This window comes from Lontra canadensis, unplaced genomic scaffold (assembly GCF_010015895.1).
Source record: "Lontra canadensis isolate GAN:19392208 unplaced genomic scaffold, GSC_riverotter_1.0 scaffold85, whole genome shotgun sequence".
Classification (NCBI taxonomy): domain Eukaryota; kingdom Metazoa; phylum Chordata; class Mammalia; order Carnivora; family Mustelidae; genus Lontra; species Lontra canadensis.
The window spans coordinates 3238295-3255442 of NW_022631079.1; the positions used below are offsets into that span (position 1 = coordinate 3238295).

Consider the following 17148-nt stretch of genomic DNA (forward strand, 5'->3'; position numbering starts at 1 on the left):
TGTGAGTAAATTAGGATAAATCATATGCTTCTAACGTAGCATTTTTTCCAAAGTGCTATGAACCACACAGTTTTTCCTCTTTAGCTCTCCCCTGTAAAAATTACTAAAGCAATGGATAAAGTAGCCTTTCCAAGGTTCTTGAATCTCTTCCTTATGAATATATATCTTCTCTTTCGCGGACTTAAAATCTTTCATGCATTAGCTATGAAAGGTATCCTATTTTAGAATCTGTAATAGCATCAATTACTCTTCTTTTTCATTCTGCTTCTATAAATGTGAAGCCATCCCACATGTGTTCTTTCTAGGCAATGCAGTAAACACTGATTTTCAGCCAGGGGTGATTCTGCCCCTCAGGGGACATACTTTTGGCCATCACAACCTGGGGGGACAGGGTGCGACTGGTATCTAGTCAGAAGAGACAAGGATGCTGCTAAGCGTTCTTAAAGGCAAAGAACAGCCTGCCCCTCCCCAATATCTGGCCCCAAATGTCAGCATTGCTTAGTTAAGAAACCCTGCTTTTTTCCCCCATTAGCTATTTACTCTTAAAATTTTACTCTAGGCCACAACTGCCTCTTGCTTTAAATAGTAACAACCTTTATTTATATCTGGGATTTCCTAAACAAGTATAGAGCTAGAAAATGCTTTGGTAAAATTTACCTAAAATCTTTTCCCCACAAAAGCAGTCCCATTTAACAATACCTTCAAGTTGCATTAACAACATTGACAGCAAAAAGAAATTAATGCTTACTGGGCAAAACTCATTTTCTTTTTATTTTTCCTTTTTTTTTTTTTTTTTTTTTTAAACAATCAGCCCTTAAAATCATCCTGAGAAGTAGCTATTACTATGCTTATTTCTAGGTGAGAAACCTAAGGGTCGAAGAAATTAAGAGAGCTGCCAAGATTATGAGCTAGAAATTGGCATTTCCAGAGTTCAAACCCTGATCTAATTCCAGAGCTCATGTTCTGCTGAAACACCAATCCTCATTTGGGAGAGAACATGGTTAACAAACAAATAAAAAGAAAGGACCCCAAAACACATCATAACAATTCCAAACTGTTCCAGAAGTTATCCAACTGTTTCTAGCTTTGACAGCTTTAACTGAGTGAGCTTCTATTTCTAAAATGTTTTACCAAGAACAAAATTATGATTATACACTCTAAAAACAGCTTACATTCATGCACTGCTTTATCATTTACAACTCAATGACAATTATATTTTCCAGTTAGCCAACTTTTGTTTGGTTTTTAAAGTGAGTCTCTCCAAGTAGTTGTTACTCTGTGGAGGAAAAATGGTGGGCTGGGCAGGGGGCAGGGGGTCAGAGGTAGGAGGGAAACTTACTTTTTACTGTACACTCATTTTTTTAACTGTTTCATTGTATTTTTTATCCTTCCACGCTATTTCATTTTTTTCCCACGTAAAGTATTTGTAACAAGATTAAGACGTAGGGTAGGAAAGAATGAACTAGTATTTTTGCCTAAAATGGGAAAAGAGGAGATGCGAGAAAAGGAGTAACAAAAAAGAAACATTTTGTTCAATTTTTGAAAGAGTCATAAAATTTGTTATTATTTTGGAAGAAGAATTTTAGAAAGTTAGAGATAGCATTAAGAAGTTAAGGGTGAAAAACCAGAGGTGAACTATAATTAAACTTAAGGCTTTTGTTTTTGTTTTTGTTTTTCCAGACGTCATAGCTAACAGACGCTAAGTATAGACAGAGGAAATCGTGGCTACAAAGCTCAAAAATACACTGAAATAGGAAACACCAAAAGAATTTGAGCAATTAGCTCTACATATTTGATATAATCTCTAATAAACTTATATTAAAATTCTTGAAAACACCCTTTTCAAGAGGACCCAAGTCATCTCCCCTTTCAGTGCACACGTATCTCTTCTGGTTTTACTGGGTGTATTCTGGAAGCTACAGGATCCCGTGGCTTTCTACTACCGTGCCCTTCCACTGCCCCTGGGCATACAGCACAATGCTGCACACAGTTTTCTCTCCTCCAGTTTCCCTCTCTGCGTGCTCCTCTTTCCCCATCACTTCTACTTATTCCGTGGCCAACCAGGCAACACTAACTGTGTATTCCTTACTGACTTCCTATCTCAAGTGACTTCAGCTTTTCAGGCCTCTAAGATTCAGTGCCAGTGAACCGTAGTTGCGAAAGCCACCTGATCCGTAATATAGGTCACAAGGGCTTCCTGGGGTCAGCAAACGTTAGCTCATTCCAGCGTAACTGGCATTCAGCGCCGGCCTCTCTCAAAAATACTTGGCAGCTGACAGTTCGTGATTTTTTTTGAAAGGTCTCAGTGTGTATTTCTTCATAAAATACTTCGGCTAATTTACTTCTCTCAAAATAACTGAAAGATTTGAAGACTAAAGTGTCATGACAGGACTAAAAATATGACATTAACTTCACTAAGGTCACAGTATATGACCTTCATAGGTAGGAAGAATTCTCAGTAGTCATCTTTGCTGGCCTTTGACAATTAAACTAAAATCTCAGAAATACTCTAGGTCTAATTAGTATGCTAACCCAAATATACTCAGAACAGGTCAAGCATTAACTTATTCATCCTGTGCTTGAAAGCTCTTCAGAGAGCCTACCTAGACACTCCATTTTTCTCTAGCCCAATGAACCCAACCCACCCTTTCATCAGACATACCCATCAGAACTCTTCTACTACATCTAAATACGACCCAAGCAGCACTGGATGCCCAGAAAATCCCCATCCCTGTGTAACACCCTGCAGAAACCATCTCCTCTCTCCTGACCGACAGCCTACATTTTACCAAGCTGGTAAGTTTTCCGGACTTCAGGCTAGAAACTCTTTACAAATATTCTAATTCAAACATTAAGACTACTTCTAGGTTACTGTTCCTGATTTGAATACAGGGACATCATTGTTTACCTTTCTTTCATCTGACCACTGCACTGCCTTTAAATTCACACGAGGTCCGCTGATTATTGGTAGCCTCAAAACGTTATCTCAGCTTCTATATTCAGTGTTCTGCCTTTGTGACCATGGAAGTCATAGTTTCCTCCTCACCTATATTCACACATGATCTTTACCCTCAATGTATACCCTTAATTCTTTAATTCCCTTCTATACTCCCACTTAATTATCCCCCATCTGGCAATATCTGACATCCTAAATGGCCTGGACCACAGCTCATCATTTCAACAATGTCTTCTGTTGAATCCTAGAACCCTAAGGTTCTAAGGGACTTGTACCAGTCAGCCTTATCCTCAATGCTGACTCTGCACCACCATTCAGTTTATCTGCTACCAAGATACGGAGAAATGTTTGGAGAAGTTAATAAAAACAAAACAACTAAATTCCCAATACCATCATGCTTCCTTCAACTATGCCCTAATGTTCATAATCCACAATGATTTATCTCATTAAACCCTGATCACATACTTACCTCAGCAGGTCCTAAACCTCCATTTCTCCTTCCCACTCAGTTATAACATCTTCCCACTTCACTGAGAGTAAATTAACTATTAACCTTAAAATGTTTATTTTTTTTAAGATTATTTATTTATTTGAGAGAGAGAGAGAGCATGAGAGTAGAGAGGTCAGCAGGAGGAGCAGACTCCCCGCCGAGCAAGGAGCCCGAGGCGGGACTCGATCCGGGGACTCCAGGATGAGCCGAAGGCAGCTGCTTAACCAACTGAGCCACCCAGGCGCCCTAACCTTAAAAATGTTCTTAAACTACTAATCCCAACCCCTCTGGGACCTACCTCCATCCTCTTTGGCAGCAACTCTCTATCTCCTCCTTTTCCACTAGTCTTTTTCCTTTTCATCTTCAAACTTTCTGCCAGCAAATTCTGGAATAACCACCTTTTAAAATTCATATTGTATTTGCTGTCCCCAGTGAATGGAAATGCTCTGATTTTGCTAAATTTACGGATCACTTTCTTTGATTGAATTCTTTATGTCCTCCTTTTCTCCTGGATCGTTTTATAACACAGCATTTACAACTGATTCTCTTGGGGCCCCTGGCTGGCTCAGTTGGTAGAGCATGCAACTCTTGATCTTGGGGTTGTAAGTTTAAGGCCCATGTTGGGTGTAGAAATTACTTAAAAAAAAAAAAAAAAAAAAAAAAAAAACAAACTTAAAAAAAAATCTCTACAACTAATTCTCTTTTGCAACCTTCTCTTCCTTTGGTTTTGACGACTTGACACAAATGATTTTCCAGACAGTGGGAGAGAAAAGTGAATAGGGGCTTTTTTTAAAATTTTATTTTTATTTTTTTATAAATATATAATGTATTATTAGCCCCAGGGGTACAGGTCTGTGAATCCCAGGTTTAAACACGTCACAGCACTCACCATAGCACATACCCTCCCCAATGTCCATAACCCCGCCACCCTATTCCTATTCCCCTTCCCCCCGCCATGCTCAGTTTGTTTTGTGACATTAAGAGTTGAAGAGGGGCTTTTAAAAATTATATTCAACACCCACCAATTTCCCCTAATTCTTATTTCAGAATGTAGGCCTTCCAGTTGAAATTTACTGCCACAATGAATAACTACTATAGCCTGCAGTGTTTTGTATACTTCACGCGTGTTCAGGTGGGGAAGACTAGTACCAATACCTTATTGTTTTTTTTTTTTTTTTCCTATTCTTCTGGCCTTTTTTTGGGTGCTTTTATTAATAATTGGGTAGATTTTTTAAAAAGGTTATCTTTAAAATATACAGATGAGGTAAAAAGAACCACAAAACACGTTCTCAGTAAATAGTTATATGAATAAATTCAAGCTGTTAATCCAAGGAAGAGATTACTGTAAATGGTATCAAGTAAAAATCAAAATTTATTCCCTCTCGGGACGCCTGGGTGGCTCAGTTGGTTAAGCAGCTGCCTTCGGCTCAGGTCATGATCCCAGCGTCCTGGGATCGAGTCCCACATCGGGCTCCTTGCTCATCAGGGAGCCTGCTTCTCCCTCTGCCTCTGCCTGCCATTCTGTCTGCCTGTGCTCACTCTCTCTCCCTCTCTCTCTCTGACGAATAAATAAATAAAATCTTTAAAAAAAAAAAATTTATTCCCTCTCACACAGAACCAGCTGTCCAATTATCATTTATTGAAAAGTCCATCCTTTCTCCAATAATCAAAAAAAGCAGAGCCAATTCTGTCATACATCAAGTTTCCAAAGTATGCCTAAGTCTGTTTCTGCAATCTATCCTGCTAAATTTGCCAATCCATCCCTGTGCCAATAGCATACTGTTTTAGTTAACTATAGCTTTACGATACATTTTGATATAAATTAAGGCACATACTCCCTCCCCAATATACGTCTTTTTTTTTCCTTTTTTTTAATGTCTTGTTTTTCAAGAGTATCCTGCCTACACATAAATTTAAATTCACCCATAAAAATTTTAGGGAAAAAAATAAAAAAGCCTGTCAATATTTTTTATTGGCATTGAATTTAAGAATAGCTTCAATAGTTTCATAATTTTCATTAAAAATGTGTTGTACAACTTGTGTTTGTCAGTGACTGTATATGTTTGATACTACTGTAAATAGTACCTTTATTTAAAGTTGCCGTTTCAAAGTGTGACGGGTATGCAGAAACAGCTGATTTCTGTACACTGATTTTATATCCAACAGCCCTTAAACTTAACCTTATTAACCCCAACATATCAGCTATAGACTTTGCTTCCTATGTAGATTATCATATTATCTGTGTATAATGACTGTTTCTTTTCCAATCCTTCTACCTCTTATCTTTCTTGATTTATGCAACATTAACAGTAAAATGCTGAACAGAAGCGATGACAAGAGGCTCCCTTGACTTGCTCCTAATCATAAAGGAAATGCTTTAAGTTTTTTACCATGAAGTATGTTTCCTACAATAAATTTATTTTATCAGGCTAAAGACATTATCTTCTTTTTAAAAAAAAATTATTAACATATAATGTATTATTTGCCCCAGGGGTACAGTCTGTGAATCATTAGGCTTACCTACTTCACAGCTCTCACCATAGCACATACCCTCCCCATGTCCATGATCCAGCCACCCTCTCCATCCCCCCCCTCCCCCCCCCCCCCCCCCCCCCCCCCCGCAATCCGCAGTTTGTTTTGTGAGATTAAGAGTCTCTTATGGTTTGTCTCCCTCCAGATCCCATCTTGTTTCATTTTTTCCTTCCCTACTCCCCAAACCCACCACGTTGCCTCTCAAATTCCTCATATCAGGGAGATCATATGATAATTCTTTCTCCGATTGACTTAACTCACTCCGATTAATACCCTCTGGTTTCATCCATGTTGTTGCAAATGGCAAGATTTCATTTCTCTTGATGGCTGCATAGTGTTCCATTGTATATATATACCACCTCTTCTTTAACCATTCATCTGTTGATGGACATCTAGGTTCTTTCCATAGTTTGGCTATTATGGACATTGCTGCTATAAACATTCGGGTGCATGTGCCCCTTTGGATCACTACATTTGTATCTTTAGGGTAAATACCCAGCACTGCAATTGCTGGGTCATAGGGTAGCTCTATTTTCAACTTTTTGAGGAACCTCCATACTGTTTTCCAGAGTGGTTGCACCAGCTTGCATTCCCACCAAGAGCGTAGGAGGGTTCCCCTTTCTTCACATCCTCTCCAACACCTGTCATTTCCTGACTTGTTAATTTTAGCCATTCTGATTGGTATGAGGTGGTATCTCATTGTGGTTTTGATTTGTATTTCCCTGATGCCAAGTAATGTGGAGCACTTTTTCATGTCTCTGTTGGCCATCTGGACGTAAAGACATTATTTTCTATTCCTACTTCACTAAGAGCTTTTCTAAAAAGAATGAATATTTTAATTTTAACAAAGGCTTTTTCTGCATTTATTGAGATAATTATAGTTTTATCCTTTAATCTGTTATTATAGAACATTATAAATATATTTTTTCCTCAACTGAAGCCAGCCTTAAGCTCCTGGAATAAATCCCACTGGTAATAATATGTTAACTTTTTTTATGAACTGCTGAATTCAACTTGCTAGTATTTTAGGATTTTTCTATTCATTTAATTGAGATAACGTACAGCCCACTGCAAGTTTTAGGAATATTAAGCTACCCTCATAAAAAGATTTGGTGACTGTTTCCTCTTTTAGAGTTTGTATAAAATTGTTATTATTAATTTGTTCCTTATATGTTGCTCGAATTTGCCAGTAAAATTCTATGGGCCTGGGTATTCTTTATCAAAATATATATCCAATATTAACTTATTTCATTGGTATGGGACTAAATATTCATGTCTACTTCTTAAGTCAGTTATGGCAATTTATATTTTTCTAAGAGTCTATCTGTATCATCTAAGGTTTTTAAATTTATTGGCAGTTATTAATTTTCCTTATTTTAATGTCTATAGCATCATCATTATGCCTCCTCTATCATTCCCAGTAATATTAATCGGTGGCTTTATTTCTTTCTTTACAGGTTTTACAGAACTGTCAAATATTTCTGTATATTCAAATAACCAACTTTTTGGTTTCACTGGCTTTCTCTACTGTCTATTCATTTTCTATATTTTTATTCACTCTTTATTGTATAGTCTATTTTCTATTAATTTTCCTTCCTATTATTTCTATTCTTTTATTATCCATGGGTCTATGTTAAAAATCTTTTCTTGAGCTTAAGTTTGATATTTACTTTATTAATTTTCTACCTTTTCTAACAAACGAGACTATAAATTTCTCTCTAAACAATAATACATTAAGTTTAATTAGATATTTCTTTTTTTTAAGTATTTTATTGTTTTATTTGAAAGTGAGAGAGAACATGCACACACATGCATGAGCAGGAGGAGTGGCAGGCAGAGGGAGAAGCAGATCCATTGAGCAGGGAGCCTGATGTGGGACTTGATCCCAGGACCCAGAGATCATGCCCTGAGCCGAAGGCAGACGCTTAACAAACTGAGCCACCCAAGCACCCTCATCATAAATATTTTCTAATTTCTACTATGTTTTCTTCTACCTAAAAGTTCTTTAGAGATGTTTCTTACTCTCTGAACTTACTGCTTTTAAGATTTTATTTATTGATTTGACAGAGAGAGATCACAAGTAGACAGAGGCAGGCAGAGAGAGAGAGAGAGGGAAGCAGGCTCCCTGCTGAGCAGAGAGCCCGATGCGGGACTCGATCCCAGGACCCTGAGATCATGACCTGAGCCGAAGGCAGCGGCTTAACCCACTGAGCCACCCAGGAGCCCCCTTACTGCATATTTAATGACCTTACTGTTCTGCACAGGAGCTGGGGAATGTAATGAACTTGCTACGTGTGCTATGAAACTTGACATGTGCTTTACAACTTAGTATCTAATTAAATTTCGCAAATCTTTTGGTGCTTTTTAGATACTTACCCTGCATTTAAAAAAAAATTAATTTATTTATAAGAGAGAAACACAGCGAGAGGGGGAACACAAGCAGGAGGAGTGGGAGAGGGAGAAGCAGGCTCCCCGTGGAGCAGGGAGCCTGATGTGCGACTCCATCCCAGAACCTGGGGATCAGGACCCAAGCCAAAGGCAGACGCCCAGCAACTAAGCCACCCAGGCACCCCAAGATACATACCCAGCATTTTTTGACGCACAATATACTATATGTGGCCACTAGATAATGCTGTTACTTATGTAAATCTGCTATATCTTTACCATTAAAAAAAACAGTTTCATTTGGCTACATCAAAATAAGCTTCTGGACAGCAAAAAAGGAAGTAATCAACAAAACTAAAAGATAATCTACTGAATAAGAAGATATTTGCAAATTACATATCCACTAAAAGGTTAGTATCCAAATTATATAAAGAATTTGTACAACTCAACACCACCCCCCTGAAAATAATCCAATTCAAAAACTAGAGAAAAAACTGGTTACCAGAGTAGAGGTGGGTGGATGGCGGGGAATGGTGGGATTAAGAGCACACTTGCCAAGCCGAGCACTGAGTAATGTACAGAATTGCTGAATCACTATTATTTTACACCTGAAGCTAATATAACACTATATGTTAACTACACTGAACTCTTGTTAACTCTACCAATTACTGAAAGCAACGTTAAAAACCTCCCACCAAGATGACGGATATGTTATTTCTCTCTACAGTTTTACCAGTTTTTTGCCTTATATATTTTGAGGCTATATTAATGATGTACACAAATATAGAAATGTTGTATCTCTTGGTGAACTGAATCTTTAATCACTCTGTAATGAACCTTATTTACTAGATCTAACAGTGTTTTTGCCTTGAAATTTATTTTCTATCTGTATGGTATAGGCATTTTCCATATTTTCACTTTCAACCTTCCTGTGTCTATACTTCATATGTGTCACTTCAACTAGTAGTATACCGCTTAAAATTTCTCTTTTCAAACCATTCTTACATCTTTATCTTTAGATGAATTACCCAAAGAGGGTACAGTCTTTTGGAGTCAAAGATGTATGGGAATATTGTCTATGAGACACCCTACCTTGGAATGGTCCTGTGCTTTGTATCCTGAGCTCCTCTGGGCCATAAAAACTTAAGTTCAAATTCAGCCACTTCGGCAAATTCCCCCCAGTGTGAAAGGTGGCCATCAAGCTCATGTTATCTTTTCCAATCTTTGCCTTCAGTTTTTTTAATCTGAATTTCTTACTTTCTTGCCAGCTCATGAATACCTTTAAGAAGACTTAAAAAAATATTTTATCTAGATCATTTAGTTGTTTTTAGCAGGAAGATCAGTTAGTTACCCTAACCGACCTGTTCATTCTCCACTGGCTTCACTTCATCCTTCCATTCCCTAAATGAAAGCTTAGTCTTTAGCCGACTATTTATGGTGTTTGGCACCTCCTTTAGAGACCTCCTCACTCCCAACACAGTTATCAGCATTTATCCTCTTCACAATTACACTCAACAAATATTTGAATGTATAAATCCTGATGGTGGTAGGAGGAGGTGAGGCAAACCCCACAAATGATCCGGATCTACCTAAGAATAATCCCGGGGCCTACTGCATCCCAGCTGAGTTCACTTCTCTAATAAGCCCAATTACTTCTGAGCATCTGATGAGGAACCTCTGTGGACTGACCTTTTCTCTGAGATTTAGACCTACGATTAACTGCTGGATAAACATTTACCCCTAGATGCCTATCCCCAACACAAACTCAATATGCCCACATCAAATATCATCTTCCCATAAACTTGCCCATCTATCAGTTTCTAAACCTCTATGAAAAATACGATGAGTCTTCGAGGACTCCAAACAAATCCTGGATTCATTTGTTAAGATGTCCTTTTTCTTTTCCCATATCATCACCAAGTCCTGCCAGCATCCATTTTTATTGGTCTATTTCACCCATTCCATTCCTTTTGTCACCCCCTTATTCTACGTCTTTGCTAGGCCTACTGCAGTCTGGTTAAGTCTATGCAACAGATCTTGCTTCTAGTCTCCTTAACCCCAGTTCCTGCTATATAATACTGTCACGTTAATTATCCTTAAAACACGCCTTTGCCTATCACTCACCTACTCAAAAATCTTTAATAGGTACTTTGACAGTTTAGTAGTTTACCACTGCCTATCTAGAGGACTTCAGCTGGTCAATAGGGTATTTCAGTAGCTGGCCAGGGAGGTAGGGAAGGGACAGAGGAAGGCTGTCAGAGAAGCTAGAGCCCCTGACCAAGCAAACAACATGCCTCGTTCTTGGTTAATAAGGACTTACAAAATGCTGTGGAATTTTTATCAGCCTCTGTCCACCCACCAAAAAGAACAGGGTAAGGAAAAGTAGAGGTCTTTTCCCCCGACTTTACACTTTATTCCCTTACCTCTCCCTCTAAGGTCTACTAGCTAGTTGCTTAAACACTCTATTCCAATCTGACCAGTCTATTTACTGTTCCTGCAACAGGTCTTGCTATTCCTACAACCATCAAGATCTCCTTTCTACTCCAAATTGTCCTTGCCTATTCCAGTGGCCAAACTCAACTACCTTAATCATTAGTGACTGCTCTTTCCTCTAAATGCCATATAGTTTTTGTCTACTCATTAGGCAATCAGAATATGCTACTGTAATATTATCATGGACATGTCTTTTTAATCCCACCATGGACACTATGAGGACAGACATACAGTCTAACACTTTGTGTACTGATATTTATAATACTACGCACACGGTTATTAATAAAGGCTTAAAGGTAACAATCCATTCATGTATTATTTAATACCTTTGTCTGGCTTTCTACATCTTCCATAGGTTTGTTCCAGGAGCTCTTAGAAGCCAAGAAAATAAACAAAACTCTCTGTTTTAATAGTCACATCTTTGCTTTTGAAATTTTTGAAAATGGTATGACTTACCAGTACCCTGACCTCAGACTCAAACTGACTTGCATCATGTGGGTGGCAGGGAAAGCTGCACTTCAGCTGACACATGGATATACTTAATTAAAACATACACACACTGCACTGGTCAGACCTCTCAGAGTTATAAATTGACAGATATGACATAATCTAGACCCCGAGTCACCTACTTTATAATCAAATTCAGGGAACAAACTCACAACTGTTCAAATTGCATTTTGGATATGAACAGTAAGTAGTATTCACAAAACTGTGATTTTCACTGATTTAAGAGCTATGCATAGCGCCCTAAAGCAGTCACTTACTGACATCCTGGTCTGCCACACTAGCCTATAGTATTTGAAAGAACAAGATTTATCTGTCTTTTATCCTTGGCACCAAGAATTTGCTAGGAGCTCAGTAAATGTTTATTTACTGAATGCATCACAGTCACAACACACAGAACAAATCTAAAAATTAATGAATATGAACATCTTGCCCTCAAATAGCAAGAGAAACTTGAGAGGCTTCTTTAAGTCTTTTACGTTTTTGAGAAAGAACAGAAACCAAACAGATATGTCATAGAAAATGACTACAAGAGGCAGTTACTGAAAAAAAAACAAAACACCAAAAACCAAAAATAAACCTACTTATAGTAATAACATTTAGTAATTTAATTAGAAATTAGTGCGTTTGCAAGTATAAGACAGCTGATTAGTACTACCCACACTTAAAATGTCGTGCAAACCAAAATGCATACCATTACTAAAGATAAATTGTTTTGTTTAGTCTGTTGAAAACTTTTACCTAGATTCCTTCATTCATTAGCTGACAAAAAAATTCTAATGAAGATGTTCACAACAAAACACTGGATTATCTTTATTCTCACCCCTTTTTATCCTAATAAATTACACAGTTAGAAAGGATTTGAAAAACAAATATTTTTTTTAGGAATAATAAAATTAAACAGGACATTCAAACACATTTTCACCTGGGTCTTAGAGAACTTCTCATTAATTTATAATTCTACCATATCCTTGGTTTTACAGAAAAATACCAGCTAGCTCCAAGAAAAAGTGATCCTCAAACGTTGCAGCCATACCTGTTTCTGAGCTTCTACTTTTTGCTTTCTGGTTGGGTCAATTGCATCTACCATCCATTTGATTGTAAAGTATGTTACTGCACCAAATATTGTCAAACGGAAAATTAAACCAACAACTTCATTCCGACTCAAGGGACGAGAAAAGGCTTCAGCATGTACCATCTTGATTAACCTTAAAAAACAAACAGAAATGTCACTAAATAACTAGATTCAGTACAATTGGGAGACTGATAAGTAGCTTAAACTTAGCAATAAAAACTAACTTCTAGTCAAATTCAACATTACCTGCCTAAGTGTTTTAAGGAAAAATGAACATACCAAAAACTGAGGTTTATTAGACTTTTTAATGAATTTTCCTTAAAGCTCATATAATTTAAGTAACAATAATTCTACAACAATGCAGTCAACATCTTATGGTACTTACTCTTTTAACACTTCTTAAATAACTATTTCAGAAAACCTAGAGATATGCTGACCAAAATACTAACCCAACTGAAGAAAGGCAGCCAGACAATGAAATACTTTACTAATGTGACGGTAGGAATTTCCCCTAAGTACAATGTACAACAACAATTTTTGAGTGAAACTGAAACTGAACAGACTCGCTTTTTCCTCAGGCTTACATTTCAGGTTTTCGAGGCCTGCTTAAATTTAAATATGCCATTTTCTCTATTAATAAGTGACATGAAATGTTTTGAGCCATCCTATTGTTTTCAACCACCCGGCTAAATGTGAAGCACTAGAATCTTCAAACATTTTTAAACCACAAGAATACAGTAGTCACCGAAGACAGAAAAAAGGAGGCAGCGTGCCTACTCTTACCTGTATTTCTGAGCAGCTACCTCGATCACATACAGACTGGCAGAAGGCACGGACACCCCTGTCAATAAGGCAATAACTACCCAAAACAATAAGGTTGTTATGGACGACGGGACTGTCACATTTTGGAAGACAGGATCTCAAATTCTAATAATGCTATTTTTCTCTCATGGTACAGGACCAAGCTGAGTGCTATGCTATGTGAGAAAGAGAGAGAATATATTCTGCACTCATGTGAAAAGGAGTAAACCAGAATTTGCAGATGGCTCAGTAATGGGTAAAAATTAGGAACTGCATAGATTCCTATCTATGGTCCTTCCTCCACCAAAATTAGTTTCCTTTGTCAGTACCACTATTCAGTTAAAAATCGTCTTCACCTCCCACCCTCTGGAATAGTTCCAAGAATTTTTAAATTCCTCTTAGATCCCTCCCTCCTTCCATTCAAGCGTCTATACTTCTCTCTGATAAAAAGACTTCAAAGCTTTCCCTTTACAAGACTGCCAAGTGTTCAAGACTACCCTAACCTAGCCTCAAAGATTAACGTTTAAGCATTTTACTTCTCACCACTTCTCAACAAGAACCTTCAATAGCTGGAGTGGCTGGTGTCTAAAAAGGCCATGTGTATTTTCCCTCCACCGTATTTGCCTGGTACCCTGGATAGGACATTTCTCTCCCTTCATCTAGGATTAGTCAAATTCTATCCAAACTTCAAAAACCAACTTTACCTTCCTTCTTCATCTTTCTGTCACATACAGGAGACACCATTCAGTAATTATCTGTTCAACAGATAAACTGCAACTGCAGAAACACTTCCCACTCAATTATTCCAACAAAAATGCCGCCAGACTTTGAACGATTCCCCCCCCCCAAAATTCTACGTTTCTCCCTTACTAGGGCCCATTTACTTCACAATAGTACGTTATTTAACTTAAACTTAACAACAAAATAATTGAAAGCCTTCATTTCAGATACAGAACCTTTGAGCTAGGGACGTTAAGTGACTTAATTCACACCATTAAGCACCTATTGAACATGTATTTATAATGCCTACTATATACTGGGTATACAATAAGGGCTAAGATAAAATTACTGTCCTCAAGGAACACACAATCCAGTTATTATATTAATTATATCTTTAGAAATGGAGCTAGGGAGGAAAAGCCATCTAATTAAAGTCTCTCCTCATGCAACAAATCCAAGTGTGCTTTCATCCATCAGCATGGATTCCTAAAGATAAGTTAACAATAGTCCACTTCTTAGAAGTAAAAAAATGACTTCTCTATCCTTAATTCCAACAAGGTAAATTTGAAAATGCAGTTGGAAGATGTGATATCATTACGCGGGGATATGATTCACAGATGGAGATAAACCAATAGGCAAAATCAAGGTTTTATTCACTTAATTTGTGAAAACTCGTGATATTCGAGTAAAACGTTCTCATTTATTTCAAAGTTTTGTTAGTAGTGATAGAACCGCCACCTACTGGATATTCACGGAACTACATGAACAACTAGGGCAAGTTTCAGTACATCCCAGTCGTCGAGGCAATGAGAGTTTTTAATCCTATAAAAAATTTCAAGACATCAAACCTCTTACCTATACATTTTCCTATATTTAAATTAGTACCTGCAGGAGAGTACTCTAGACCTACGGCATCGCTTAAACCAGCAGTCCGTCTTTCACAATGACTTTAAAATCCTCAAATGAAACCGAAAGTCCTCCTTGTGGGTTGTAACCGTATATACTTTATTGTCCAGTCATCTATCATTCAAAGGACATGGATCTACCTGCAATGTAAGCAAGCAGCACTGCAACAGAATACACAACAAAAGCTGCGTGTGCACCCGACAGTAGGGAATGTATTTCAGTCTTGTATAAGCAAACATTAAAAATCAACAAAATACACAAGTATGTAGACAGACGGACGCTGTTATGTACAACTAAGGAACAGGGCAAAACCCTGCAATGCACAGTTATATGTCAGGCAAACAAGACACCAGACAGTTTCATTTAAGAGAGTTCTCTCCGTCTCAGGGCAGAAAACTTTAGAAATCGTATCCCTCGTCCGTGAGCAATCTACGGATCTCGGTTAGGGACCGAGAGTATGGTGTTTCTGTCCGAATTCACTGCAAGGTTGTAGGGAAGTTTTTCTCAACCCCAAAGTCCCAGGCTCGAGGACAACAACGCCCTAGGAAAACAGCCTGTCACAATGACTGCCAACCTTCCCATAAAGGACAGGTTATTATTAACAGCACCATCCTCTGCGAATGCCCGGGCCCGAAGAACCGCCTCCGCCTCTGCACTAGGGGGTGGCAGTGCCTGTGCGACAGTCACAACCGGCTCCATCCGGCCGCCTCCGCCTCGGACCCCCGGTGCTGCTGAGGTCGTCCGGGGCGCCCCAGGCCCCCGCGGCGACCCGACTGTCTACCGAGAGTCCCTCGCAAATGGCCTAAGCCGTGGGGGGTGTGGGGAGGAGAAGACGCTAACGAAGACCTAAGGGCCTAGGACGGGCCGGAAGCCAAGGCGAGGCCCGGGACGCCCTTGGAGGTTAATCTGCGGGATACCAAGGGCTGCGGGAAGCCGGCGGGAGTGCGGGCGCCGCACGGACGACGGGCGTGGGAGGAAGGCACCGTGACCTTCCTCGCGCGGCCTCCCAGATCCCAGCCGGTCCCCAAGGGAGCTCAGCGAGTTCCCGCGCCCGCCCCACGAGGCCCGGGAGAACCCCGCTACTCACCCTGGGGCGGACACTGAAGCGGCAGGAGCCCTCAGCCAGCCTCACACGGGAAGGAAAGGCCGGCTGGGAGAGAGTGCTTCCGGCGGGAGCCCAGCCCCGTCCCCTCGCACGGAGCATGCGCCGACCACAGCCGTCGGCGAGGAGGGGGCGCGCTTCCGGGTTTCAGACCAGGCGGGGGCGGGGGCAGGGGCGAGGGAGCGGGCGCGGGGCGGTAGGGGTTTGAGGCTTTCCGCGAAGCAGGTGCGTCCGCTTGCCGCACTCGCCGAGGTTCTGAGTTTAGCTACTGGGCTGGGATAGGGGAAGGCGCTAATCGATAACAGGAATCCCCTGCCGAGATCGCGGGCTCCGGGCGCGACACTGACAAATCGGGGAGCCTGCTCCAGACTGTGAAGAAATGCTGTGCGTCCCCGCAGAGTTCTCCCCTGACTCCTCCTGGAGCCTTCCGCCCGCCCCCCGCCCCTCACCCCGCGTGCACACCAATAGGCTGCTCTTCTGTCTGTCCTTTAGCCACTGCTGACGCGCATGGCCACCCGCCGTCCCTCACCATCTGCCTTTCAGTTTCTAGGGTGAGCTCACCCTCCTCCCCCGTCTCCGCGCTGACAAACACCTGGGGATGGCGCTTGAAAGCCGTACGAAACGACTTTGCAGCCCACCCAAGCAGGACCGGCAGTCGGGACGGAATAGGTTATCTGGTGGGAGGATTTGCATTTCAGTGACTTCCCTTTTTCTTCTACACCTTCCCCTTTCCACAATGAGAGACGTGACCCAAGAGGTCCCAAGGGAGCAAACCTGAAAGCCCAGCGCCTCTTGAACACACAGACTGCCAGGGGACGAGATGATATTAGCCAACTGTTTCCAGATAGAAGAAGCATCGCTTCCTTCAGGTAGAGGCGGCAAGACTACTCTCCTCGGGAAGGCAGTTTGTGCCTTTCTGCTTTAGACATCGTCTTTGATTTCAAAGCCTGATTGTAGGAGTTAATGTATGCTACCCCTTTTACAACCTTGTGGTGCCGTAGTAAGGTTAATCGCTACAGTTTATTGAATCCCTGCCAGGTGGTCCCGCGATCTGCTTCTGTGTGCTTCACATCCATAACCTAAATTCCTCCAAAAAGCAGTCCTCTTTAGTAGTCATGAGTTTCTGTTTTTCTAGACAAGCAGATTTTTGAGGCTTAGGGAGAGAAACTTTCCTAAGTTCGTGT

General features: G+C 40.1%; 1 protein-coding gene across 4 annotated transcripts in view; it reads right to left on the reverse strand.

Moving 5' to 3' along the window:
* The window catches only part of ATAD1 (ATPase family AAA domain containing 1), a 46528-nt gene extending 30469 nt beyond the window's left edge, over positions 1-16059 (reverse strand). For 2 of the 4 annotated variants that reach the window (XM_032883026.1, XM_032883024.1), the window contains exons 1-2: positions 15950-16059; positions 12397-12568 (exon numbers count right to left, since the gene is read on the reverse strand). In XM_032883026.1, coding sequence (XP_032738917.1) covers positions 12397-12558 — 162 coding nt within the window. In that variant the 5' untranslated portion in view covers positions 12559-12568; positions 15950-16059. Of the gene's footprint in view, positions 1-12396; positions 12569-14841; positions 14920-15949 lie in introns of those variants that run through there. The other 2 variants (XM_032883025.1, XM_032883027.1) reach the window with 2 other exon arrangements.
* Between the last annotated feature and the right edge of the window lie 1089 nt (positions 16060-17148).